The sequence below is a fragment of the Tenrec ecaudatus genome, chromosome 7, assembly GCF_050624435.1.
Source record: "Tenrec ecaudatus isolate mTenEca1 chromosome 7, mTenEca1.hap1, whole genome shotgun sequence".
NCBI lineage: Eukaryota > Metazoa > Chordata > Mammalia > Afrosoricida > Tenrecidae > Tenrec > Tenrec ecaudatus.
The window spans coordinates 26,123,383-26,150,935 of NC_134536.1; the positions used below are offsets into that span (position 1 = coordinate 26,123,383).

General features: G+C 42.4%; 1 protein-coding gene across 2 annotated transcripts in view; it reads right to left on the reverse strand.

Annotated features, from left to right (window-relative positions):
* Positions 1 to 5,677: 5,677 nt before the first annotated feature.
* Positions 5,678 to 27,553, reverse strand: part of ADGRG6 (adhesion G protein-coupled receptor G6) — a 143,821-nt gene continuing 121,945 nt past the window's right edge. Inside the window, exons 21-25 of one of the 2 annotated variants that reach the window (XM_075554458.1) lie at positions 27,084 to 27,367; positions 16,036 to 16,137; positions 15,180 to 15,332; positions 13,099 to 13,144; positions 8,394 to 8,530 (exon numbers count right to left, since the gene is read on the reverse strand). In XM_075554458.1, coding sequence (XP_075410573.1) covers positions 13,131 to 13,144; positions 15,180 to 15,332; positions 16,036 to 16,137; positions 27,084 to 27,367 — 553 coding nt within the window. In that variant the 3' untranslated portion in view covers positions 8,394 to 8,530; positions 13,099 to 13,130. Of the gene's footprint in view, positions 8,531 to 13,098; positions 13,145 to 15,179; positions 15,333 to 16,035; positions 16,138 to 27,083; positions 27,368 to 27,553 lie in introns of both variants that reach the window. The other variant, XM_075554457.1, reaches the window with a different exon arrangement.

The following is a 27,553-nucleotide window of genomic DNA, read 5'->3' on the forward strand; positions in this document are numbered from 1 at the left end:
CTTACCTCTGGTTTCTAAAACATCTCTTGATTTTACATGATGAATGTGAGTCGAGAATAGTACGGATAACAACAATTCACAGTTAACCACTAACAGTACTGTGCTCTCTATTTAACTCTCCAGCCTACGATATTATCTGTAATGCAAATAACCAAGGCCCACGTGCTAACCAAAAGGCTGAAGATGAGAACCCACCCAGAGGCACCTCAAAAGAGAAAAGAAAGACAACATATTGAGCACAGTCCTACTCTGACAGATGGCTGCTATGAGTCAGACAGACATCAACACCACTAGTACTGGCATCATATACATATGGTGTCTGTCATTCCTGAGCCTAACAGTTATATGTGCACCTAGGTGAACTTACCATATATAGTCAAATATGAGCCGAGTTTTCAGGCACATTTTTTAATGGTAAAATTAGGTGCCTCGGCTCATATTCAGGTCAGCTTATATTTGAGTATATACCATAGTTTTGGACCTGGTTACACATGTTAATAAAAGTTTCTAGCCATCTTGGATTTTCATGAATATGAGCCATGGCAACAGACTATGCCAACCCAACCTCTCAAGGGAGAACTTGCAAGTAAAATTATTCAACCGCCCTCAGATGCAATGTGCTGGGATCTGTATGCATTAAATCTTTGAACACTTGGAGCTTCTTCCGAAGACAGCTCTGAGCCGATAACTGAGCACACTGGGAGTATCATCAGGGCTTGCCCATTTCTACCCAACCAGGTATTCTTCCATGAATAATCTTTGTGCTGGAGCCCCCTGTTGGATCTGCCAAGACTGTCTCAGATTTGCATTGCGGTTTTGGGCTCTTCTTACCTGAGCCTTCTTCCTGCCTACTCTCCTGTCACAGGTATGAGACAATTGTAGCGCAATCCCAGATTTCTTGTGGCTCAGTCCTGATCTTTGATCTTTCCAGGGTTTTGTCTCTGATAACCACCACTCAACCTTCTCTCAGCCTGCCACACTGTGGCAGCTTGTTGTTGCTTTGATGCTGAACTATTCCACCACTAGCATTTAAACAAGGAGGGTCGCCCCTGCTAGACAGAGCGTCCAGGTTCAAACAGACTTGGAAGAATCGTCTGGAGCTCTATTTCTTACAATAAGTCAACAAGAGGTCATTGTCCTGGATTGTGCTGGGAAGACAAGCCCCCTGGGCTAAAAGGCCTTCCAAAGACACAGGCCACACCCTGGACCTGAGAAGATCAACAATTAGGAAGATGGCAGTGGAGCAGGCAAAGTTTCTGTTGTGTTGTGTATGGGGTTCCCTTGAATCTGGACCGACTCATTGGCAAGAGTGCCCCCAAAATGCTTGTATTTCTTGGTCCAACTTGGGATCTACTTTGTGGATGATGCAAACTGACACAATAACGAACATCTTTCGTCTCTAACATTTTTAGCTTCTAATACTTAAAATTTTTTTTTTAAATCCAATAGTTACGTTTTCATCCAACTGAATGTGGCCTGAGTTAACCCTGCATTTTGCCCTTCCCCACTCACAGCTACTACTACATGGGTGAGCCTGTCAGCCAAATTCAAACAAGAGTCAGAAGGCAAGATCTGAGGGAGGACACTTGTCAGCTACAGCTCAGGGGAACCCTGCCAAGGTGGGAAGATAGAGCATCACCAAGAACCTGACTGCTGAGTCAATGTCCAGCTGCCCTCAGATCTGGCTCCATCAGACCCCTTTGTTCTCTGACATCAAATCCTCCAGCACTGAAGCCATACGCAGCTCCCGACACAACTGCTCAGAAGCCCATCGCAGCCTGACCTCTTCCTTTCTTGAAACATCGAAAAGAATTTAGAGTTAATTTCAATTGGAAACCTTTGTGTTCCCCTGCCTGCAGAGGACAACTGGGGTGATTGGACTGGAAGGGCATCATGCTAGTACGTAGCCTAATGGTTATGTGTTGAGCTGAACACCACCAGGTTGACTGTTCCAAACCACAAGCCTGCTCCTTGGGAGAAAGATGGAGCTGTCTACTCCTGTAGTCATGTCTCAGACACTCAGGGTCCCCTCTACTCTCTCCTAGAAAGTTGTTGAGCTTTTTGGTTTTCTGGATCTTTCCGGAGCCCCCTAGGGGGCAGGATTGCCCACTTCGAGAAACACTGCATGAAGCTTTTGCTCCTAGATTACATTGATTCTTAATCTTATTTCTTACTCATGTAACCACAGAATCATCTATATTAACTATCATTAATGAGAATACCACTTACTCTATTGTAATTGACTTCTTAAATATCGAAACCATTTGAATAGGCTCAGTATGAAAATTAGCCAAGCTCACCCAGAACAGGTTGAGTCTAAAGAGTTAGACTATGTCTGAAATTATTCATTATCCATTAATCTACAAGTGGTTTTCTTTCTTTATAAAAAAATATTGACCAGTCAGGTTTGAAACTTATAGGCTTTGGATATGACTTTTCAAAAAGTCAATGCAAATGTTTAATGAGCTGGTCTGAGGACTTGTAATAGATAGTTCAGCCCCAAGTCTAGTCCCTATTCTGAATAGCCTGGCAGGGTCACCTTCTCTACCCTAACTTGCATATGGTTCCTTCTCAGAAATAATTATGGGCCAGCGTGGCACAAGTGATCAATGGGCTTGTCTACCAGCTAAGGGCTGCAGGTTAGCGCACAACCAGAGATGCCTAAGAAAAAGACCTGCAATCACTTTTGAAGAATCCCCCACTGAAAGCCCTCTGGCTTGAAAGCAGTACAGCCAGAATGCTCCTTTAAGGCGAGGAGGGTGAGACATTGTCACATGTACTGTGGGCATGAGAGACCAGTCCCTGGAGAAGGGCATCATGCCCAGTAGAGAGGTAGGGAAAAGAGGAAGCCTGTCAACCAGAGGGACTGACCCAGTGGCTGAAACAATGGGCTCAAGCACAGGAACAATTGTGGGGATGGCTCAGGTGGGGGGGGGGGGGTATTTTACTCTGTTGTGCATACGGTCACGGAGGGTCGGAAGCCACTCGAGGGCATCTAACAACAAACCGCTTTCCCAAGAGGCACCGTAGCGACATTGTGGGTTATGGGTTGTGTGCCCACTACAAGATTGGCAGTTTGAAATCTCCAGAAAAACGAGACTTTAGACTCCTGTGCATACAGTCATGATCATGAAGACTCTCAGGAGTTCTCTCCTGTCTGGTAGGGTTGCTTGCTATGCATTGGAATCCACTCGATGCCAGCCAATTTGGTTTGTTTTGAACAAGGGTCCCTAAACTTTTAAAAGGGGGGCCAGTTCACTGTCCCTCAGACACGAACGACTAGAGTTTAACCAAAAACTTCGAACAAATTCCTATGCACACTGCACATACCTTATTTTGAAGTAAAAAACAAAACGGGGCAAAAACACCAGACGGGCCGGATAAATGTCCTCGGCGGGCTGCATGTGGCCCACAGGTTGTAGTGTGAGGCTGCCTGGCTTTGAAGCTCTTTCCCACACTAAAGTCAAGCCCACTTCAACAATTTTTCACTTAACATTTTCCCCTGAGCTTTCCAACTTCCACGCATAGAATGACTTTACTTACCCCCAAGAGAGGACCACCAGGGTCCAGTAGAACTTCAAAGACCACATCCCCACTTACGTTTGCTTCTCCACAGTCCCCAGCTGGAGCTCTGGGAGGATCTCATACTGGTCCGTGGAGTTCCTTCTCTCACACAGCTGAAGCCCCTTTGAAGTCAACGAGGTACTTCCATGTAGAAGGTTGAACACACAACTGGTGGGCTTGGATTGGAATTGGGCTCTTCTGTGATTCCAAGTAAGTTACTTACCATCTGGTATAGTTTATTGTGCCAGCCTGGCCGATAAACACAAGTAGAATTAACTGAAGGGCAGAGGGATAAATGGCTCGGTGAGCCTCGCCTTGCTTGTTCTGTGCCTCAGTTTAAAGGGGTACACTACCCGTGGGATGCCTAGCCTGTGGACTGTGTCACTGTAAGTTGAGGTCCCTTTAAGCCCACACGATTGGAATGTTCGTCTCTGGAGCTGGGGACCGACAGTTGGGGACCTGCCTTGCTGTTTGCTGCCTGGATATATATAGCCCAGCTCTCTCTACAGAAGGGGACTGGCAACTGGCAGCTCTCAAGCCTTAAAGGACTGCTAGTGTCTCACTGCTTTATAATTTAACTGTTAATTTCTTGTATTATCTATCTGTATATAATTTAATGGTTCATTTCTTGAATTATATATCTATCTTTATAAATATATTTATATATAATTACTAGCAATCTGGTTTGTCTCTCTAGAGAACCCTGTCCAATACACCATTCTAAATCACCAATTTCCCCAAATGTAAATTTAAAATATTTCCTCATGGAATTGTCGTGAAAATTATGTGCGCTAAGAAAAGAAAAAAGGTCCCCGAACTTGTTTTGTTCACAACTGAGTCCTAATGACCCGATGTAGGTTAAAGCTGCCTGCAGTAATACGGCACGTGTTTTACATGTGTTTGCGTTCATTTGATAGTCTAATCAGAATTGATTTGACTGCAATGGGTTGTAGAACATAAATAATATTTAAATATTTGAAATTTTCAAATGAATCATTTTAACATTTAATAGTAATCCTTATTTTTATCTAGGGAACAGAAAAGTGTAGTTTTAATTATTCATCCTAGAAATGAAGAAAAGAAGATGGTAGTGTAGCTGGTTAAGGGTTGGGCTGTCGGCACAGGTTGAAGAGTTCAAAACCACCCACAGCTCTGCAAGGGGAAGATGAGGCTCTTTGCTCTGGTGAAGATTCACAGTCTTGGAAACTCACAGGGGGAGTTCAACCCTGACCCGCAGGGTAGCTGTGAGTCCAAATCGCTTCCATGGCCATGAGAGAGGGAGAATGAGAGAGGGAAAGACCGGCGGTGTGGGGAGAGGAAGACCATTGAGAGCAGGAGGGGAGATCTCTTCATATGGTTGAAGTGGAACGGTATTCAACTCCAAACACAGAGGGCTTCCAAAGCACTGTGTTTATACAGCCCAGTTCCTTCAGATTTCATAAACATGTGGCCAGCCTGAAGATCAAACAAGCGTTTCCCACTCCACCTCACCACCGCTCCCCCTGCTTTCTGAAGCAACCGGCCCATATGGACTGTACATGTGCCCTGAGCAACTGCTTTTGTTTTCTGAACGTGGCTTGGCCAGGAGTTGTGGAGGTTGGCTCAGGGTATGTGCTCAGCAGTGCCTGGCCAAAGTGACCCGTGATTTAGCACTGGGCATACGCTTTGCTGATGGGGGCTCAGAGCCAAATTGGGCCTTGGCTTTCTGAAGAAAAGAATTATAAATAGCTACAGTAGAAGGAAGAAGGGGAGGCTCTGTTCGAATCATGCAAATTAATTTGGCGAAATTCTATCAATTTCAAGCTGCAGCAGAAGAAAATGGCCACCAGTGTCAGAGAAACACCCCAGCTTGTACTTTCTACATACTGTGGACCATGCGCTGAGACCTGCCTTATTTTTACTTTGCAACAGAGCATGGCTTTCCATCAGCCACACGAAGAAAACCCGAGTCCTAGCCTGCATCACCCCCCAGTGAAGTGAATCTTTGTAACATAGTTATTGCTAGTGTCTGGGCAATGCAGTCCCATGGCACTAACTTAATCCAGGGCAAGCTTATTTTCCAGTTGTCAAGTAACATATTGCTATTGAAGAGTCTGAAACAAAAACATTCACTCAGAAAGGAATTTAATAATTTGGAACATCACACAACAGACGCCTTTATGTGAAAAAAAACCCAAAACAAAAACAAAAAACCCTTTTCCCCCATTTAAGTTAAATGGCAAATCAGCGATAGTAGCTTCTTACTACTAATTCTAATTTGCACTCACAGTCACTTTTATTCATCATAGTCAAAGATATGGCTACAGAAAACAATTTCACCAAGTACTTAGAAAAATATATACAGTCTCTCCAGTAGAAAGGGAATTAATATAACAAAGCCAGGCGCTACAAAGCTGTGATATGAAACAAGTTGACACTTATAAACACAAATAAATAATTATGTACAAAAGAATCTACGCCAATGGTGGACACAGAAAATCCACATTGTAAGCCAGGGTAACAAGAAAGGAACCTATCTCAGAGTTTCCCTAACACATGTAGCTTTTAAAACGGGCAGAAACAAGGACAAAAACCAACACAGCTGAAACCTTCCAAGCATCTCTGAGTTGATACTTAAGTCAGGTTAAACTTAAACTTGATTTCCCCACTAAATTCCATCCCCAAATGCTAGCAAGAGCTGCTCGTCGGAACTGACGGAGAATTTGGTTGCCTAGCGCATCCCTTTGTACGCTCTTTTCTGCTGATCTTCATTTCTCCGCACGTGCTACTGAGAATGTCTAAAGTGGAACTGAGACTGGTGTCAAATATGGGGGGGGGGTTGTCCCAGATCTGAATATGCTTAGAAAGCAAAAGCAAAGCCATTTTGGAAGTCATGCCTTGATTACTATGAACAAAGGACACACTAGGAGCATAGATTTCACAGTTGAAAGCTAATTAAGTTCTATCTAAGGTTTTGGGGGAAAGGATATGAATATTCAGTGAATAGTTAAGATGAACTTGCATCTCCAGGTAACCTCAGCCAGAGTAAGTAGACTGGTAACATAGGTCTATAGAAATAGGGTCGGCTCTACTACACTGAGCCTTGGAGACTTTAAAGATTTACTCTCCTCTCCTCAGGAATACATGTACCCTTTCCCTGTGAAAGCCATGCTGGGCCATGATCATGTCTCCCAGGATGGTGTTCCAGCAGACTGCAAAATGGAATGGTAGTACAAACCCACCATCGACATCATCTCATTGGCCCTCCAAACGCGGTGAGCGGCTTCATGCTCGCAAAGCAACAGGCCGCTGGACTTGCTGCGGAACCTGGCAGCTCTCCTGGGTCTCCCTTTGACAGTGGAACTTTCCATGCTAAGGGAACAGCCATGAGGCGCTCACCGTGGCCTCGGCCGTTTAGCACGCTGGCTTGATTAGGATGTCTCATTTGCTTCTCACTGACGCTGCTACCCCAGTGGGACCCGATGCTTTTCCAGAGTAAATGTAGAGCGTCTCCTGAGACAGATTTCTAAGAAACCGGATACAACTCCATCATTTAAGAAACACTAAAATATGGTCTCCTATACATTTACTAGCAAGAACTCGTTCCTCGGGGTAGTTTGAAGCCAGGGAAGCAGCTGAAAACACGCATGGCTTGTATGCTGCAGCCTAAACCATAAACACCCCGCCAGTCCTCCGCAGGCTCTTCCGTGGCACCTTCCGGGGACTTTAACGAGTTCTTGGAACAGTAATCAGACTCGTGTTTGACTTCTTCGGTGAGGTTCAACACCCTTTATGTCTCAGTCTTTACTCCTTGGAACAGAGCCCTTGAAAGGGCCGGGGGCTTTGTGTGTGTTTCAGACAGGTCCATAAAGCCTCACCTTCGGTGCCTCTGAGGGGCCTCTCTAGTGGAGATTCTTCCTCCCAGGAGCTTTCAGGCTCAACCTGTTAATCACGGCTGGAGCAGAGGCGGAACAAATGCCATCCTGAAGTACTGGGAGGGCCACATTGGGGGACGAGCAACCCTAAACTTGACTCAAATTATAGGATTAAATTACATTGAATGATTCTTATGCCTGGTGTGTCTTGGGGATCTTTTAGGTATAAACAGACAAGTGCAATATTAGAAATGTGCACAGTGTCATTTTAACTAGGCCAAGATTTGAGGATTCAGCTTCCTGTCTTACGCGTGTTAGGGTTCAGAATGGTTAACATCTGGTATGGCCAAAGGTGTCCACACAAGCCAAAATAATAATCATAACAATAAGTTTTTTATCCTTGGGTTCAGACGTCAAACATTCTTTTCTATGTGTTGTTGAAATTACATTGAAAACGTGGAAATGCTGCTGCAGAAAAAGAAACCCACACTGAGGTGGACCTGGTGGCTATCCAAACATGATTTTAAACATCAGTGTGCTTTTGACTGTTGACAAAGATGATGCAGAAGAGAGCTACAGCCAAACCTCACTCTTAGGTGGGAGATGAATGAGCTCTAATCTAGAATTAGTCTTTAACGTCACATCTCCCTTGTCCTTTGATTTTTAGTATTTTCTCATTGATTCTTGATTAGTCTGATTCAGTAATCTATTTTGCAAATCTCATCTTCTCTATAGCCATGGAGCCAGGTTTCTATATGAAGGTTTTAGAGAAGGCTAAATCCTCCCCCGCATCCCACTCCCCGAGAAGAAATATAGCGAACAGGTGAATTCTGCATTCGGCACAGGCCTTTTTAACGAAAATATTGTGCATCGACATGCAGGTCCCTAGCCCCACATTTCCACAAACACATTCGTTTTTGTATAGTAAAGACGTTAAAATTTTGTGCTGTGACTGAAGGTGTCTGACATGATAATATTTTTAAAGAAGTTATCTGAGTGAGCATTGCGATAATCCTTGACTTTATCAATGACCTGATGGACAGGCATGATTGAGGGCTGTCCTCCATCAGCGTGCATTAGTTTGGATGAGGATTTATCCATGGAGGCGCTGTCTGCAAGAAAGGATACAAACAGTTAGACTGCAGGAAGAGCTGGTGACATGCCTACGCAGACCGTCCCTTTATTTTTCCATCAAAGAGCATCAGGGTGGAAATTCTTTCTTAGGCTGGTCACATGCAGCCCTGAAAATGTCATGTTTTTAATCCTGAAAACGCATTCCGCATGGTCACTGAGTGTTTATTTGGCTCCTAGTAATTTATATTGGGGCTGGTTTTAACAACTATACTTGTAAATGGCATTTTTTTTCAAAGAGCCAATGAATTTTTCAAGCTGAGAACATTACTACAGACAAATACGTAGCCAATGGCTCAGAGGAAGGGGTGACACGTTAGAGAACAAATGAATTAAAATCTGCTCAAATATTTATGGAAGAAATAACCGGACGTCTGAGACGTGTTTTCAAAATAATTCAGGGAGAGGATGATGGGGCTGGGCACATGAGGATTCATGACATTATCATCTCTACTTTCACATATGCTTGATATTTCCATAACAGAATATTTATAAAAATGAAACTTAAAGGGTTTTGGAGAACAAAATTGAATTGGAACTCATTTCCTTGTGATTTTTAATTTGTTTGGAATATAGCAAAATGCGTTTCGTGTGGAAGAGGGAGCAGGAGAGGGTGAGAGGAAGGGTGTAATTAGGTTGGTTGGTTGGTTGATTCAGATGACCATTTACAGAGCAGACTGATTTTCCATTCAACAATTGACATACATTTTATTTGGTAACACTAATCGGAATCCCTACAATCTAACAACACTCCTCCTACTTCTGTGTTTATGGTTTCCATTGATCCTTATTTCCTATTCCGACCTGGCTTCTGACAAATGCTGCTCTTTTGATCGCTTATGGTTGATTCTGATGAATGCATATTTCCCTAGCATTATTGTTTGGCTCAAAGTTGTGTCACGGGGGGAGGGGTGTTCAGTACTAGGCATGAAAGGTGTCTAAAGGGTTATAGCTCAGGAGTTTTACCAGCTTCTATCAACCCAGTAAGCCTGGTCTCCCCACTCCGACCCCACCCCCTGCCCTACCTACCAACCAGTACTACTGGCAAATAATGTGGCAACTGGCTTTTTTGGGGATCATAGCCTTGCCCACCCTATGGGGCAGTTCTCAGCCATCGACTGCATTGGTATTGACTCGCTGGTGTCATGAATTTGAGCTTTTCTTCCACATTTTCTCCTCCTCTGTCCAGGGCCTTCTAATATGAGTCCGTTTAGAGCTGTCAGTAATGGTGGCCTGGCTCCAATTAGTCTGAGCTCAGGATCATGGAGGTTGAAATATGAAGAGACCATTTGCTCTTAGACTAATTGTCTCCTCATATCTCTAATTTTCTTAACTCTTCTTTGGTGGATAGGGTGAGGCCAAAAATTGCAACTTTGATATTCACTGACAAGCTTTTGAGATGACAGTTAACAACTCACCCAAGTAGTAAGTAAAACGCTGTCTTTGTGGACTATGTTCTACCAAATAATATTAGTGTTCTCCCAGACTAGGGTTCCAAGTCTGAAAGCCTAGCAACTCATGCCTGAAGGGGTTTGGATATAGTGAAGGAATCTCATAATGTTGCCCCTCCTATAATCATGGATCTATTTGCAGAACATCTAAGTTCATATGTAGAGATATCCTGTTAAATCTATATACTCATGGTATATAGGATATATTCATGGGAATATATAGTATATATTCATGGATGTAGTCCCAATCTCTCATCCCTGTTCAGTTTGAGTATCTGTTTGTGCATGCATTTATAGATTATCATTATTACTGCTATTGCAGGATTGTGTATGGAAGAGCATTTACATTGATTGCCTTTAATGATTTTTAACTACTTTTTAAATCCAGCCCCCCAAAATTCACTGCCATTGAATTGATTTCAAATCCATATTCACCCTATAAGAGAGAGAACTGCTCCTTCGCATTTCTGGACTGTAAATCTTCATGGGAGTACTCAACCCCCTCGCTCTCCCACGGAGAGACCTGAGTGGCTAGCAGGTTTTGAACTGTCACCTGTGCAGTGAGCGGTGCAATGTTAAAGCCACAGTGCCATCAGGGCTCCTTTTAAATCACAGAGATTAAAATCTTCACAGAGAACATTCTTCATATAAAAGTATGTTTTCTGAACTATGCTACCATCTCACAATATATCACTACACCGAACAATAACAACTGAGAGATGCATATAGAACAATAACAGATTTGGTCCATCAGCCACGTCACAGGAGAAAGACATGGTAATATACTTCTGTGGAGATTTATAGCCTTAGAAACCCTATGGGGCAGTTCTACTCTGTGCAAGGGGGTACCTATGAATCGAAATATACTCGATGGCAGTGGGTTTGGTTTTACGATAATGAACTCTCAAATTATAAACTCCTGTCCTGAACGTTTCAGTATCATAGTACTTTTTATTTTCGGAGACCTCAGGTGTCATAAAATGTGTTCTCATTGTGCTCTAAAGCTTGCCTCAGCCCTGCCATCTTCGCCGGTTCTCATACAGAGGGACCCTGTGCACAACAGGATGAAACGCTGCCTGGCCCTGAGCCTTCTTCCCAATTGCTGTTGTGCTTCTTTGAGCCCATGGTCGCAGCCACAAGGACGGTTCATCTGGTCCAGGGTTCTCCTAGTGTTTGCTGACTCTCTACTTCACTCAGCATGCCGTCCTTTTTCAGGGACTGGTCTGTCTGATAACATTCCCAGAGTATGCCAGACAAAGTCTCAGCATCTTTCCTTCTAAAGAGCATTTTGGATGTATTTACTGCCCGCCAAATGGGCTTGTTCTGCCAGCAGTCCACGGTACTTTAATGTTCTTTGCCAACACCTTAATTCAAAGGAATGAATTTTTCTATCATCTTCCTTCCTGATTAATTTTCCGGCTTTCCTATGCATAGTAGGTGATTGAAAATATCACTCATCTGTCAGGTTGTCGTACTGTGGTGGCTTGGGTGTTGCTGTGATGCTGGAAGACGTGTCACAGGTATTTCAAGTGCCAGCAGGGTCACTCAGTACGCAGAGATCCCAGAGGAGCTCCGAACAGACCGGGAAGAAGGAAAAGGCTGTCCATTTTTGATGGAGTAGCCACTAACACCCTCATGAATGATTATATTGATGTCCCCTAAGGGTATCTTATAAGTACCTGTCTTTCTTCTCCTAACACGTTGGGAGAAAACACTCTTGAATTATCCATAAAGACTTCGCATGGATGGCGGAGCAAACATGACTTTCTCAAGGTACACCCACTCCTCTACTCGTGGTCCCTCTATTCAGTCCAGGAGAGGAGGCAAACTCTGTATTGGGAAGTTGCTTAATGGACTTAAATAATTCCGAAATTTGTAATGTTCAATCCAGCCTTTTAAATTTCAAGTAAGTGGAATCTAGTATGTGATGCAATATTAAAAATCCAACCGCAATTGACCAGAGCCACCATCACTGTATGTGGTGTCTTTGGACGCTAGCCCACTTGTTCAGCTGCTGTCTTGTATTGCAGTAGACTAAATGAAACAAAGCCTAGAATAGAAAGTAGCGCTCTTATCCCACGCTAACGGAAGCAAGAGAGAGGCACAGATGATGATTCATGGAAATAATGGGCAGACTGAAACATAGAGGAATGATTATGTCCCAGTGCTGGTGAGAAGAATGCTCAGGGAGTCAGATATAAAGCCCCTTCCCCAGTTGGCTCCCAGCAAGCTGATCAATTCTGTGCTTTCTTTCAGTTCATACAGTCTCTAGCCATTGGTTTTCTCTTGGACATTTTTTGATGGACTTAAATCTTTACAATGAACAAGTCATTCTTTAGATGATGATGATTATTTTTAAACACACACATGCTCAGAAACATCGAGGGTTGTATTATTCATTTGTCTCCATGGACAATTTCCAGGGGCATGTACTCTCAGAGATTTCTCTCTCATTCCATTCCATCGATCCAAGTTGATGAGTCTTCACAGTCTAATAAAGTAAAGTCTGAACCAGGACTGTATTTCAACATAGATGGCACTCCCAGTCTTGTGAGACATTAAATTATGGGTAATGCTGATTTTTATTTTAGCTGGAAGATTGAAAACCAGAGGCTAGGGAAATGAACCACTATTTGATCTATGCTGAAATTTCAAGCAGACACAAATCTTCAAAAAGCAGGCTCGGAATGTCTCTTTTATGACTTCTATGAATGTACCATGACACATCCAGTAATCCATAACCACGGTGGAAAGTAAACAATGTCACACATCCCTATGACGAACCTTTTCACAAACACCGATTTCTGTGTGCTGTTATTCTTTTACTTGGCAGGTGACCCCTCTCTCCAGAGCATGGTACATTTCCTAGAAGGAGCGGCTTGCAGACACCCCATGCAGACAAGAGCCAACACAGCACACTACCATTTGCCATATCAAAAATTCCATCACAGCGCCAGAATGTCATGGTGCTAGCTGAGAAATCTCATTGAGAACAAGCAACTTTGCTGGTGCAGCAGGAGACTTAGCTTAATCCATGCAAATATTCTCTTTAACCTTGCGGGAAAATCATGCATTCAAAAAAGGTAATGAACGTTTACCTGGAGGGTCCGATTTTGTTGAAGGAACGCACTTAGGAGACATTATCTACACCGTAAACATATGAATGTCTAAGTCAATTCAAGGAAATAAACCAACTACTAGATAATCATGATGCTAGGCAGCAAGTTTTGCATCTTCCTGTGGCTCCAAGGAGGCCAGTAGTCCCCTGAGACCCAGCTGGGTGCCAGAAGGCCACTCAGACATTCAATGACTGAAAACCACAATTTATTATCCTACAGAAATAAAGCGATAAAACTGACAATATCCCGAGGCTAGTTGACAAGAACCCATTTAGCCCCAGGTGCTTGCTATATGGGAAAGAGAAAAACTACACACACACACACACACAGAACATGTATACATATATACATACACACATAGATATGTAAATAATTTTGAAATCGTGACATTTACTTTTGATACTTTAATTTCTGCACTTTTTCTTTTACCTTCTAGTCAAATTTCTTCATTATTCCAAAGCTCCCCACATTCCAAATAATCCACCTTATTATTTCCTTCCCCACTTAACAGCAGCACACCTATTCATTTATAATTGATTGGCAATGTGTTCAAACAAGCATCTGATTTTAGATTTAATTAAATATAAAGCAAACAAATATCATGCATTATAAGAATAGGCTATTTTGTACCCGAGAATTGCCAAATTGATAGAATAATCTACCTTAGACTGTTTTAGAATAGAATAATGTACTTGTCATCAATTTTCTTATAACAGGTATCCTTAAGCAAGGATACGTAGGTCTCTTAATTTTAGGCAAAACTGAGTCCATAACTCAAAGGCTGTACCTTATTTGGTAAGACAGTTGATAGCCTTCCTTCTAGTCCTAAAATTGACCTTGACTCCAAGAAACTTTTAAGAACTTCTATTCTAAATGCCTCCAAATTTCAGATCCTTCTTTAATTAATTTCAGAATTAATAAGCTCTCAAAATACTCAAACTCTCCTCTCTCTTTCCCTAGTTCCGTCATGGATACCAGCGAATCGTGGTTCCCTCAACAAGGCAGAGACTTGGTGCGGAGTGGGTTGTATATGAGAATTCAAATGTACGTGAGTTTCATTTACGGTTCACGTGTTTGCAATTTGGATATTTAGACAGTTACACATCACACTTCCTCATACATCAAACATTAACCCCTTTCGTGCCATTCCTTTATGCTTGTATCTCCTGGTCAAACATATTTTCTCATACAGATTTTTCTTTTGGAATAGGTTTCAAATAGTTAAGTATTGTATTTAAAAATAGTAATTAAAAATAGTAATTCTATTTGTCTCTTTGAAGTAATTTAAAAGATTATGCTGTTTACTGGCTACCAAATACTGCAAAAAAAAAAAAAGAGAGAGTGAGAGAGAGAGATAGGCTTCGAGTCTTGACTTCAAAAACATGCTCAGTGTCAAAACTTGTCATCATAGATGACAAGAGAAGGAGAGGAACAAAGGCTGCTTCTGATATTCTTGTGCCATTTCCTAAATATGATGCTTGTGGTTGCCACAACGGATCGAACATACGAATAATTGAGAGGACGCTGCAGGACTGGGCACAGTGTTATGTCCTGCTGTGCAGAGGTCACTGGGGTCAGAACCAGCTCAATGGCATCTAACAACAACATTCTTTCATATTTAAAGAGTGACGGTCAATAACACCATTCAATGGTTGGGAACCATCCCATCAAGTTAAATGTAACAAGTGCCCTGGATAGGATGATTTCCTGATCCGAGGTGCACCTGCCAACTACCTTAAATCCTAGGCTAAAATAACTGACAACTCAATCTCTGTATCTTTAAGATTAAAAAAAAAATATAAGAAAGGATGATAATTTCTTCAGTAAATTGGGTTTGGTATCAAACGATGATCTTATATGTAATAGCACTAGATTTGATTATATCAATTTGGCTGTAAAATCAATACATAAAATATTCACAAAGTGCTAGATAAAATCTTAAAATAAGCCTTGTCTAGGGCACTTGGCACTTTGGTTCATTAATTTTCATGCTATGCCAGTGTTCTCAATGACCATGTGATGAGACGAGAGAACATCTTTCCTTGGACTGCATCACTCACCAGTGTGGCTGTTCCTCTTGAAGAAGGTGGTGGAACTGGATTTAGATTTGGATGTAAGGTAGGTTGAGCTGGAGCCAATAGAACTTGAAGATAAGGATTTCCCTAGATTATCAGAACCTTTCTTGATGATATTGGTAGCTGTCTTACTCCAATCTGAAAGAACAGACATAGCTCTCTTATCAATATGCTCTACAAGGGAATATGCTCTGCTTTAAAATTACTTCGCTGTACCATTTACGTAACTTATTTGGAGCATTTGATCTTCTGATGTGTTGGCAAAGACTCAGAGAAGAGAATGAAACATAAACAATGAACTGAAGAAATAGACATGTTTCTTTAATGCTGTACATGTTGTATACATTCCCAATTTGAGAAAAAATAACGACTATAGCTTAAAAAAATCAAAATAAAATAAAACAAAGCCAAAAACCCTTAGCCATGAAGGCACAATAAGTAATTAACAGATTTTCTCTGCAAAACCAACTTAGCCCTACCTAACAAGAACAACATTGAGAAAACTGCCTAATAATGCAACTGAGGATGTTAAAACCTTGACCACATGGGCATGGTATAGTGGAATCTCTAGATATCTGAGGTATTGGATCAGACATAAAACCACGAGGAAGTCAGTTAACCTTGATGCAATTCATGGATCTCCTTTGTGGAACAGGAAGGTGGACCCCAAATTCCACAGAGCATTGTACTCTTAATAGTCTAGGAGCTCAATGAGGCATCGCTGCATGCTGCAATTTTATACTCTGCTCCCATTGGTACTGGATTTCTCTAATGAAAAAAGACTACACGGGGCAAGTTCAGAACACTTTTCTCTGTGAAAGCTTAGGAACATGTCCTTTACCTGAGTTGTCTGCTAACCGGAATCTCCCACAACAGAGATGTCGCCTCCACTGTTTCTGAACATTCTCTTTCATAGCACAATGGAAGATAAATATAAATAAGCCTGTGGTAAAAGAAGATATCAATATTCAAGTCAACTGAAATGTTTTGAAAGAGAACTATCATATCCAACATGTGTTCATTTAAAAAGGTTTACATTCAAATAAGAAACCAAGAGTTTAAGTGCGAATCTTACAATACTTTAAATAGAGAAGTAGTTTTGCTCTGGTAGCACAGATTACAAAGGTTCAAATAGAACTAAACAATTACAAAGGGATTTGATTCTGCCTTTGTCTATACTCAGCATTAATGATGACGTAATATAAAATTCAAGATGAAATAAAGTCCATTTAAAATGCAGTTACCATTTTCCTTATATTCCTTTCATTTAAAGTTATGTAAAATCTTCATATAATTTAGAAGTAAAATAAACATTTCCATATTTTAATATTGTCTGCATATTTATGATCACTCCCAGCACCTGCAAATTCTAACTTTTGTTTTGTAAGCAACCTCCACTTCACTGTCCAAGAGTTTTGCCTCAATTTCTCACTCCACTCCTCTATCATTGGTTATTCCCATTTCCTTATAAATATACTTGATTGACTCTTGGAAAAACACCCCCAAAGTTGTTTTAACAGCTATGTTTGCTGCTGTTAGCTACCATCCAGGAAAGCTTTGCTGTAGAGGAGTCCCATCCGACAGAGGAGAACTCCTTCATCAAGTTTCCTAGGCTGCCTTCGCTAAGAGTAACATCTCCGATAAGGAGTCACTGAAATACCGGTCCTTCCCAATTACATAACTCAGATCATAGTGAGCCTTATCTGTACTTTTAAAGACAGATGTGTCTGAATTTCTCAGGAATTTTCCAATCTAGTCATCCTCTAGGACCAATGCCCATCCGGGTACCACTTGATCATTGACAGGCAGCAGCCCAAACCAGCAATCCTTCCCCTAACTGTGCCACACAAATAAAAAATAAAGCACTGCCCACACACTCACAATCTTTTTTACATCCACCAGGAGACAGGTGGTGATTGCCAAAGTTCAATTGAATATACAATCGTTGGTTATATACAATACCACCATAATGTCTAGGAGACAACAATTTCAGTTCATACAGTGAAACAAGACAAGTGGTTCAAACAAGTGACCAATATCCAGAAACATTTCTCATGAAGAAGGGGCACAGGAACTACCTGATAAGAAATTAAACAGAATGATATTAGGTGACTTTAGCAGGTTTAGAGACAGAGTGAGAAAGCTGTAGATAAAAGCAAGGAAAATAGAGAAAACTTTAGACAGAAGAATCAAGAAACTACGTCTAGAACAAGCTGGCCAGGTAAAATTAGATACATAGAGAGGCAACAAACAAATCCAGAATATGAACACTAAGATTTAAAAAATCTATAATTCATTGAAAGGGCAAAGAAGTAGAACAGAATCCATAGAAGGCCACTTTAGAGAGTCTGAAGACAATTGGCTCATTAGCAATCTTCTAGAACAATTAAAAAACAACCTGGAGGAATCATTTACATGTGGCTGGAATTCCAGAACAAGAAGAGACTATAAAAAGCACTAAGAAAGTTGTTGCAGAGTTGTTGGAAGAAATACTTCTGTGACATCATGAAACACAACATGATAGACATTCAAGAAGCTGACTGAACTCCAAATAGGACAGACGCCCAAGTGAAAACTCCCAAGACATATCATAATCCGACTTTCCAAAAACAAAGACAAGGAAAAAGTCAGGACAACAGTTGGTAAAAAAAAAAAAAGAGAAGTTACCTACAATGAGGAGCCAATAAGATTTAGCTCTGATTTAGCAACAGAAACCATGCAAGCAAGAAGGCAGTGGAATACGCTATCTACAACTCTGAAAGGACAAAAAAAATTGCCAACCAAGAATCATATACCCAGAAATTATTTCCTCAAATAAGGTAGTGAAGTTAGAATGTTACCAGATAACCAGAAATGAGAAGAATTTATAAAAATCAGAACAATGGTATAAGAAATGCTAATGGCAGCTCTTTGACAGAGACAGTGGTAGCAGACACAACCGAAAATTAACATGGACAACATCATCTAGAACTCAACCCAGATACGGAAGTATCCAAAGTAAGGCAAACCTACAAGGCTGGAAACAGGGAACCAGAAATATTGATTTATAAGGAAGACCATTATAAAATAAATAGAGGGAATCGTGTAATTCCAAATATAGAAAGTCACTTTCAAGGTAGAAAAGACTGTTTTAAACTTGAGAAGTAAATAAAAGGAACTATTCCAAAGGGTTTTATTGGGAAAATTTGAAACTTGAAGATAGATTCAAAGAAAGAAGAAGAAGAAAAATGAAGTAATAATACAAATTAAATGTTAGTGTTTAAGAATGCAGAGTCATCCTGAAGACTCAAAAAGAGGTTGTGGAGCAAGGGCTGGAGGGAAGACACCGCCTGAAGGCTGGCCTGGCCTGTGCTACAGGACAAGTCACAGAGGAAGGGGACTCTTTCCTCTACATTTAACCCCCCCTTGGATCAGCCCTCGAAAGTCCTACCCACTCTCGCAGAGATAAGGAGTATAAAACACTCGTGTTCACGTTCTATGTGACTGATTCTCATGGATTTTCAGAATCTTCCCACAACTACAAACCTAAATGTCCTATCCAATCCGGTAAACAGGAAATCAGTGCAATAAGCAAATACACTTAAAAAATCACCCTTCGTGTGAGTAAGCAGAATTGTATAAGCGATGTCATGGGCTGACAGGTACGTTCTGTTTTTCCTGGGCTGGGGAAGTCACAAAACAAGGAGAGCGGCAAGCTAAAAATCCTGGATGTGGTCTACACAGGGGTGGGGAGGGAGACGTCGAGGATAGAGAGGAAAGAGCCTGTGACTGCAGGAAGAAGAACCTTGGCCTTACCTTTTCTTCATTTGGGTTAGATTTTGGTCTTGGCAGTATTTTTGCATATCTGATATGCAGGTGACTATGGAAATGATGATATATGTCAGTTAAGGGGCTTTCATTCCCAAACATTGGGCCAGTTATCACTCAGATGTTGAGAAGTGATTTTCCTTTATTTGATGTCAGAAAGTGAAATATGCTACAAGTTGATGCCCTCCATACTTTGTCCTTTTTTATAACACTGTGAGTTTTTCCAAAGTCACACCCAGTAGAGGGAGAACTTCAAAACGTGTGCCTGGAAGAGTATAGATCACAGGTTCACTGTGCTCAGATGCAAATGCCGTGAGGAGCCCACGCTGAACTCCATCATGGAAACGGGAGTTACAGCTGATACAACTGACTTAGTAAAGCAATGTGTAAGATTGGGCAAAGCTCTAAATCATATTCATATGACCAAAAGTGTCACTGCCTATGTGTAAACAGCCACATTTTTGTGCAAATAGGCAGGCCTCTAATATGTGTAACAGAGAATACTGTGTACATTAGATATTGATATCTAGTGCATCTCTAAGATTATGTCGCAAAGGAGAAGTCAACTGTAAGCCCCTCCTCCTACTATAAATAAATGGAGTAAAATGAGGGAATAAGCTTGGGAAATTAGAATTTTTTTGTACTGATTATATTTTTAAATTCTAAGGCATTGTATTTATGCAGAATATTTTTTAGCTCTGGACGATCTTTTCCATTTTAAATCAGAGTAAGTTTCTCCTAATATTGAACAATACCGGAAGTACCATGGACTGCTCAAAGAAGAAACGAATCTATCCTGGAAGATGTACAGCCCGAATGCTTCTCAGAAGCAAGGAGGTTGAGACTTGGTCTTCCATACTTTGGACATGTTCTCAGGATGTCCCTGGGAAGGACATCCTGCCTAGTAAAGCAGAGGGCAGTGAGAGAGAGGGAGGCCCTTGACAAGATGGAGCGATACAGTGCTGCCTCACTGCGCTCAACCGTGACACGTATTGCGAGGATGCACAGGACTGGGCAGGGTTGCGCTGCGGTGCGCACGCCCACGATGGGTTAGAACGGACTTGACGGCACCTCCCATAAGCCACAGGAGCTGGTGCCGCCTTGTGCCCTCCCTTTTGATATGAGTACAAGTTAATCCAGCAATAAATATTGGCCCAAAGCTCTTTTAGAGTTCAGCCATGGAACTGTGACATGACACACCGGAGCATATAGAAAGAAATTGCACTTCAGAGAGGCGGACGAAGAAAATGTAGCCGGAGGGCCGATGGCACTGGCAAGTTACAATAATCCAGGGCTACTCCTCCTTGAGACTTGAGGCTGTTCCTCTCCCTCCAAAAATATTTTGGTGCCAAAAGCAGACAAAATCATAAAACTTTATAGAGTTCTGCTTTAATAGCCAACGAACTCTGTCCTATTTCCCACCCTACCCCTGCTCTCCCTCAAATTATTTTCATTTGAGGAACTTCCAATCAACCATACCACTATGTTTTAAATCGCATCTTTATAAAATCTTCTGTCACCCAGTCAACTCTGACTCATGGTGGCCTAGTCGACACAGTAGAACTGCCTCACACGGTTCCTAAAGCTGTGATCTTTAAGAAACTAGACCGTTACATCTTCCTCCTACGGAGTGACGGGTGGGCCCAACCACCAAGCTCAGGTTAGCAGTCAAGTGCTTCATCGTGACAGCACCAGAGTTCCGAGTGTTCCATACCACCACGGAAAATTAAGCTCTTCTATGTTTCTGGAGTCACCAGATGGGCAGGGGAGAGCTGGACAATGAATAAGAAAGACAGCAGACTAATTGTTGCCTTTGAATTCTGGTTCTGGCAAAGAATACTGAGAGGAGCATGGACTGCCCGGGGCAAAAAGAAATCTGTTTTGGAAGAAGTACAGTCAGAAGACTCTTTGGAAGTGACATCGGTGAGACTCCGCCTGTCTCTCATATTTGAACGTGTGATTGGGAGAGCCCAGTCCCTTGGAAAAGGACCTCATACTTGGCAAAGCAGAAGGTCAGTTGTAAACCAAACAAAATCCTATTACGCAGTAAGATTGTCACCGTGGCTGCAACCAGGACAGCACGGATGGGACCAAGTAATATTTCTTTCTGTTGTACAAGAAAAAAAAGAACCCCAAACCCCTTGCCTTCAAGTTGATTCTGGCTCCTCCTGACTCCACGGGAGAGAGTGGAACTGGCCCTGCAGGATCCCAAGACTGCAAATCGTTACAGAAGTAGAAATTGTCCCCTCTTCTTTCTCCAGCAGAGCAGCTAGTGGTTTCGAACTGCTGACCTTGAAGTTAGCAGCCCGAAGTCCAGTCCTTACACAACCGGGGCACCTCGTGTTATACATAGGGCGAATGTATTTGGGGGTTGATGTGATGAAAATATCAATATCTTTCTGGAAAAGGCTTCAAGGTGTGACCCAGGGCTGTGGCCATCAGGGCAGAGATTTATTTCACTGTAACAAGGAGGAGGAAATATTGCCCTATCAATTTTGAAAACTAAAATGGCCTAACATGTTTGAATTCATACTAAAGACTTCATTTTCATGGCGTAGTGTTAGATTCATGAAATCCTGGCATCTAACCAAACAGCTCACAATAGTCCCTTTATGTTGAACTCCACCTTGAAAGCCCTAACTCTGATGAATGTGTATCAAGGTTCCTTAGCAACAGTTCCTTCAGCTTGATAACTGCCCTGATTTTTTATTTCCCCGGATCAATACAGGCACTTATAGCATGTTAAACTCGAACACCCTCTACAGCAGCAGATTCCTAATCAGGTTCTTTTTCCCTCATTGCACTCCTGTAGGGACTCTCCGTGAAAGAACTAATCAGTGGTACATACACCCAACACCAAAAGTACATGTGGTCTCTCTCTCTCTCTCTCTCTCTCTCTCTCTCTCTCTCTCTCTCTCTCTCTCTCTCTCTCTCTCTCTCTCTATGTATTAATTCGGAGTACATTTTGAAAATGTCAAGTATGTGGGGGCAGTGAGCTTTGCCTCTATGGAGTATTAGGAAGGGATGTTTAATAAACTCCACGTTACCAAATCCGCCTAGAGAAGTATACTGGCCAAGGCAGAATCAACAATTATGGTGAAGAAAGTTGGTTGAACCGACATCTACGTGGGTGCTCTAAATTGAAACTTAAAAGTGTGAAGCATTCCGACATGTTTCATCAAGTGGTTAGATGGAATTTCTGACACCTGGTCCTTCACGTACCCCCAGACACACTCTACTAGCATGCTAAGTAAAAACAGTCTATGTCTACAGGTTGGTATTATATGGACTCTAGATAGTAAGGCCTTGTGCTTCATATTGGTCTTACTAAAGGTTATTTCACATAAAGGTTATTGAATTTAGAAGATGAAAACAAAATAAATCAAGAAACCCAAATATTTAACATCAGGCCTTTGACTAGAAATTTGGCTCCTACATTGAATTCACTCCCTTTGCTTTACTCTGGCATTCCCATGCAGCTTTCCAGATGTAAAATGAGTAGCCAAGGGAGTTTTCTCAGATCTGATTATTGGAAGCTGAAAAAAAAGATCAGAAAACTTCCTTTGGATATGAAAATGAAAGCAAAATACAAACAGTAAAACTCAGGTCAGCATAGATTGTCTTTCTCTGAATGTTCTCAAAGATCATTTCCTAAGGAGGCCCATAGTTTTCTGTTTTGTTTTGTGGTGTTGTCAGCTCTGGGTTCTCGTATGATGGAGATACCACGAGGAAATAACGAAAAGGATGCTCTCAGCAGGCTTATCAATCAATTCTGCCCAGAGATGACCTTTGATTTCCCTCAGAATGCTTGGGGATAGTAAAGATTGAGAGACACATAAAAAGGGCAGTATTACTGGGGATGCACCCTGTGGGGGTAAAAATGAAAATTGACTGGTGGCTTGATAATTACTTATGAAGATATGGGGTTCTAGAGTTTGGGTAGGAAAATTAGTCAAGAATTAGTCATACTACACGCTCTAGGGAACTGATTCTGGACAAAGCTGGATAAGATGATCTTAAGCTACCTACCAAACTGGAGTCTGGATTTTAGCGTCTTGTGTTCTGTGGTACACAGATAAAACTTGCGCTGCATGCAGTCTTTATGGGTTTATGACGCTCTGTGGAATCTTCCCGATCCTCCGTTCATACCACCAAGTAGTTCTCTGGAAAAATGACTTCCCTATATAGCACAGTGCCTTCCAAAAGATGACTGCTGTCTTTACCTTGCAGTGAGGTTTCAGATATGACTCGAGGCCGTTGAGTCAATTCCAACACCTACAGACCCGGAAGAGCCAAGTAGAACTGCTCCCTGGGGTTTCTGAGGCTGTCCATCTTTGTGGGAGCGGACAAACCCGTCTTTCTCCAGTAGCGCAGCTGGTGCCTTCAAACTGCTGATCTCGTGTGCAGCAGTCACGGCTTAGCCCACTGCGCCACCAGGGCTCCCTTTTCAGATGTGAATGTTGCCAGTTCATGAAGACAGCACAGGCTTACTTTCATCAGGCTAACTACCATGGCAAGGTGGATTCATCACCATTTGGCATCCTTGAGGATAAGCCAACCCAAATATCAGCCGAGGCACCTAATTTTACCCCCAAAACTGCCTAAAAATGTGCTGAACAGCTCAGCTTGTACACAAGTATATACGGCAAGTCTGCCTTGGGAGACGTACAACCAGAAGGCGTCTCAGAAGTGAGGGTGGCGGGGCTTTGGCTCACGTATGCTGGATATGCCACCAAGAGAGACCTGTCTCTGAGAAAGTATACAATGCTCCATAAAAGGATAGAATGCTCAGTAAAGTAGAGGGGCAGCAAAAGGAAGGCAGGGGACACGATGGCTTGACACAGTGGCCACAACCACGAGCTCGAACCTAAGACTGATTGTGGGGATGTCACGGAGTGTGGTGTTGTGGTGCACCCGGCACCACCATGACTCAGAATCCACTGGATGCTGGCGAGCATCATTTAGCTTGATCATTATGAAAACAGCTAGTCTACTTTAACAAGTCAAACCCATGAGGGATGCTTTGTTGGCTGCCTATCATCTAAGTTTCTAGGGACTCTGTTCTCATCTCGAGAGCACCCTCCTTCCCACCATAGTCTTAAATGTTACCTCGCCATCTCTCAGCCAGAGACTGCAATGCCCTCTCTCTCCACTCCTGGGCAGCTCATGTTCACCCTGGGTGCAGCTTCACCGAGACAGCACGTCAACCTGACGTGTCTCTACATCGGTGAGACTTTTCACAACTTCCCTTGGCTTTTACAGAGAGCGGAGTAGCAGGCCTTTTGATGAAGCTCTGGCCTCCCGCTTGTGCTAACCCCGCTGCTCCGTGCTAATTCTCGGAGCCTTCTCTTCATTCCAAGAACACACGCTACCATCACAAACTATAGTCAATTCTGCACACGAAGGGAATTCAGTCTTATTGTCTCCCCTCCATTCACACTCCCACCTTCCACTTGGTTAATTCGTATTCATCCTTCATATTGCAGATTGTATGTCATCACCTTGGTCATGGGTTCTACGGTTCCCACCCACCTTCCTATTGTGGTCTCTAGGATTAATAAGAGCCTCCACTTGTAGAGAAGCTTCATGGGGCAAAGGGACCATATGAAGTCAGAAAGGAAAAAATACAGCAGACACAATGTAATTTACCTAAGTACTACCTGGGTTCATGTGTTGCCTTAACTGCGGAGTTGAGTTGTTTTTGTTTTAATGGTCTAAATTCTACATGCTTCTTTTAAAAAAGCACATACTTCTTACAATAACAAAGCCTCTTTTAGAGGAAAACTTCATCAGCAAACCCATTAAGTGATGCTTCCTTAGCATCCTGAGACTCTATTTTTGTACGAGTCGTCCCAGTAAGCAATTGTCAGCAGATCTACTAAGTCTGTATCATCAGGTTTCAAATTTCCCTTTTATTTTCTTAGAGAGATTTAAAATGGCACTGATGTGCAGACGTCTGTTGTGAATTTATACAATTTCAACTCAATCTTAAAGCTCAGTGATTCATGAAGTACGCTGACTTGATGATGGTTTACAGCATTTTTCCCTCTTGAAGGCGATCATGCTGGGAAAAATGAAACACCCCAGTTCCCATGAATGGGAACTGAGTTGAAGAGACAACTGTAGCTGTTGAAGGGTACAGACGCTGCCAGGAATTTCTAAAAGCAAAGCCAGGAGTGGGCTGCCTGACCAACGTGCCTCTTTCATGTATAACACTGATGTCTAAAGCCATGCAGTTGCTCGTGGTCAGGGGCATTTTTGCCGATATTGATTTCGTCACTCTTATAGTGTATATTACAGAAGATATTGAGTACAGCAATAGTCACTTTATAAAGCTAGAATCCAGTGAAGATGGATTCATGGGCTCCATACATATTTTCATCTTTTAGAGGAGCTGGTGAGGTGTATTATCGCCTTTACTAAGGATCATGAACCCACATCTTTCCTCTGTTATGAGAGCACAAACCCGAATCGAATGTGCTGAGCGAATGATGGTGAAAATGGCTCGGCATTTAGCTGCTACACAAAGGTTGGAAGTTTGAATCCCTCCAGCAGCAACTCAGGAGAAAGACCTGGGAATCTACTTGTGTAAACAATACAGCCAAGACCACCTGTCCTCTGTCTGTCACTTGGGGTTGCTGGGAGTTAAAAACAGCATGACAACACCTAACAATATAAGCGCCTGCTAGGAGTGTGAGACGGTATTTGGAGCATCCCCGAATCATGTCTTCAGTCAGCAATTCATTCATTCACTTAACAATTGTTGAGCTCCTACTGTAGCCTGTTTTAAAAAGAGGTCACAGACTAATGGCAGACCTGGGAAGATCAGTAGAAAATAAAACACAAAGAAGAAAACACCCCGTTGTAGTAACTGCTAATTCTTCCTAGAATGTACCTGTAGGAAGCACTCATGCAGACATCTCAATTGATAAGGAGCACAAATCCCCTTTCCACCAACCTTTCTGCGCTAGCTCAGCTGAGTTCAGTTTTAACAGCTCCTCCCTTTCCCACCCATCACCAATCTGCCTTCAACGTATTCAAACTCCTGTAGTAACACTGGACGATGGAGGGGAACTGCTCTAGGGGGTTTCCATGGCGCACCTCACTCCCTGGGCCACCAGGGCCCAAGACGGGTCACTTTAGGTAGGCTGGCAGTTCTGGTCTAGTCAGAAATGTTCCAAACATTCATTCACTTCAGAAAGTGAGCTTCGTTGTGCTCCTGAGCATTAAAGAGATTGAGCAGCCATTCAGGGTATATTCACTAGGTCAAACCAATATTATTTGGTTTTCAAAAAATTCCTTTATATTCACTTAAGTTTAAAAGCCAAATCCACTGTAGAGTCCACTAGGGACTCGGGATTATGAAGGTGACTCAGGACTGGGCAATGTTCCTTGCTGTTGTTCACAAGGCCGCCATGCGTTGTAGACAACTCAACAGCAACCAGCAACAAGGCTGTGTGTCTGGCGTCAGAAGCGTGACCAAAAGAACCTCAAAGAAAGCCTTCCCCTCACTTTTGTTTAAAGCAGACCATTGGCGAATGCTTGTTAAACTGCTGTACACCACGGGGGGAGAACGTTTCCAACTACAGTGTGTGTAGTTAATGGAATTTCCGCAGTCGAGTAATCAAAGCGAATAACACAGAGTCTGAACGTCTCCGGTTGAAGGATGGGAACCTGCACAGTGGGGGTGGGGGTGGGGGGTCCAGAAGCAGCAAACACAAAGTGAACCTGTGAAGAAGGTCCGATTGGTCCGTGAATCCCTTCAATCCTCCCACTAACGCTCAACGAGATACTTCCCCTGCCCATCTTCACTCATACCTAACATATTACTGACCTTTCACTATCTGCTCAGATACATTCTGGGTACTTAGGATATGACAGTGGGTGGGGAAACAATCCAGATATTCTGTCTCATTTATACAACAACGTTCTATCCATCCATCCATCCATCTATCTACCTCCATCAGTGTTCACTTGAAACTATGCTCAGCACCTAACAGAGGGATGTAGAACTCTAGCACGCCATCTCCACAACTGTTTGCAAAGACGGAGCCATGAGCAGAAAACGCCAATTGATCTTACCTTGTAGGGAATTGAAGATCGAGAAGAGGTAAGTGAAAGGGACCTTTAGCGGTCCCCAAGCAAAGAAAGCAAAACCCCAGGTCATGCCCAGCAGAAATGTCAGGCTAACCACACTGCGCAGGTTCCGCAAAACTTCTTCTCTCAGGGTCCGGTTGCTTCTCTTGCCGTTCCTCCCACAGATCTGCACCATTACCACAATGAACATGGCCACATTCAGGAAAAACATGATTCCGAAATATCCAGCACAGGTCACATAAAAGACAACCGGGTCATGAATCCAGCAGCTGAACACAGAAGGGGAAACGAGAAAGAAAAAGATGCATGGACTCATCCTGTTTGCTCAAGACACATCCTGGCTTCGTTTATAAAATGACAGATTCCACCACGTGGGTCCTTTATTGCTTTTGCCAAATTATTTTGCTGCCCTTGAGTCTTAATTTCTTCTCTAATTACTTTGATAAGTTTCTTTC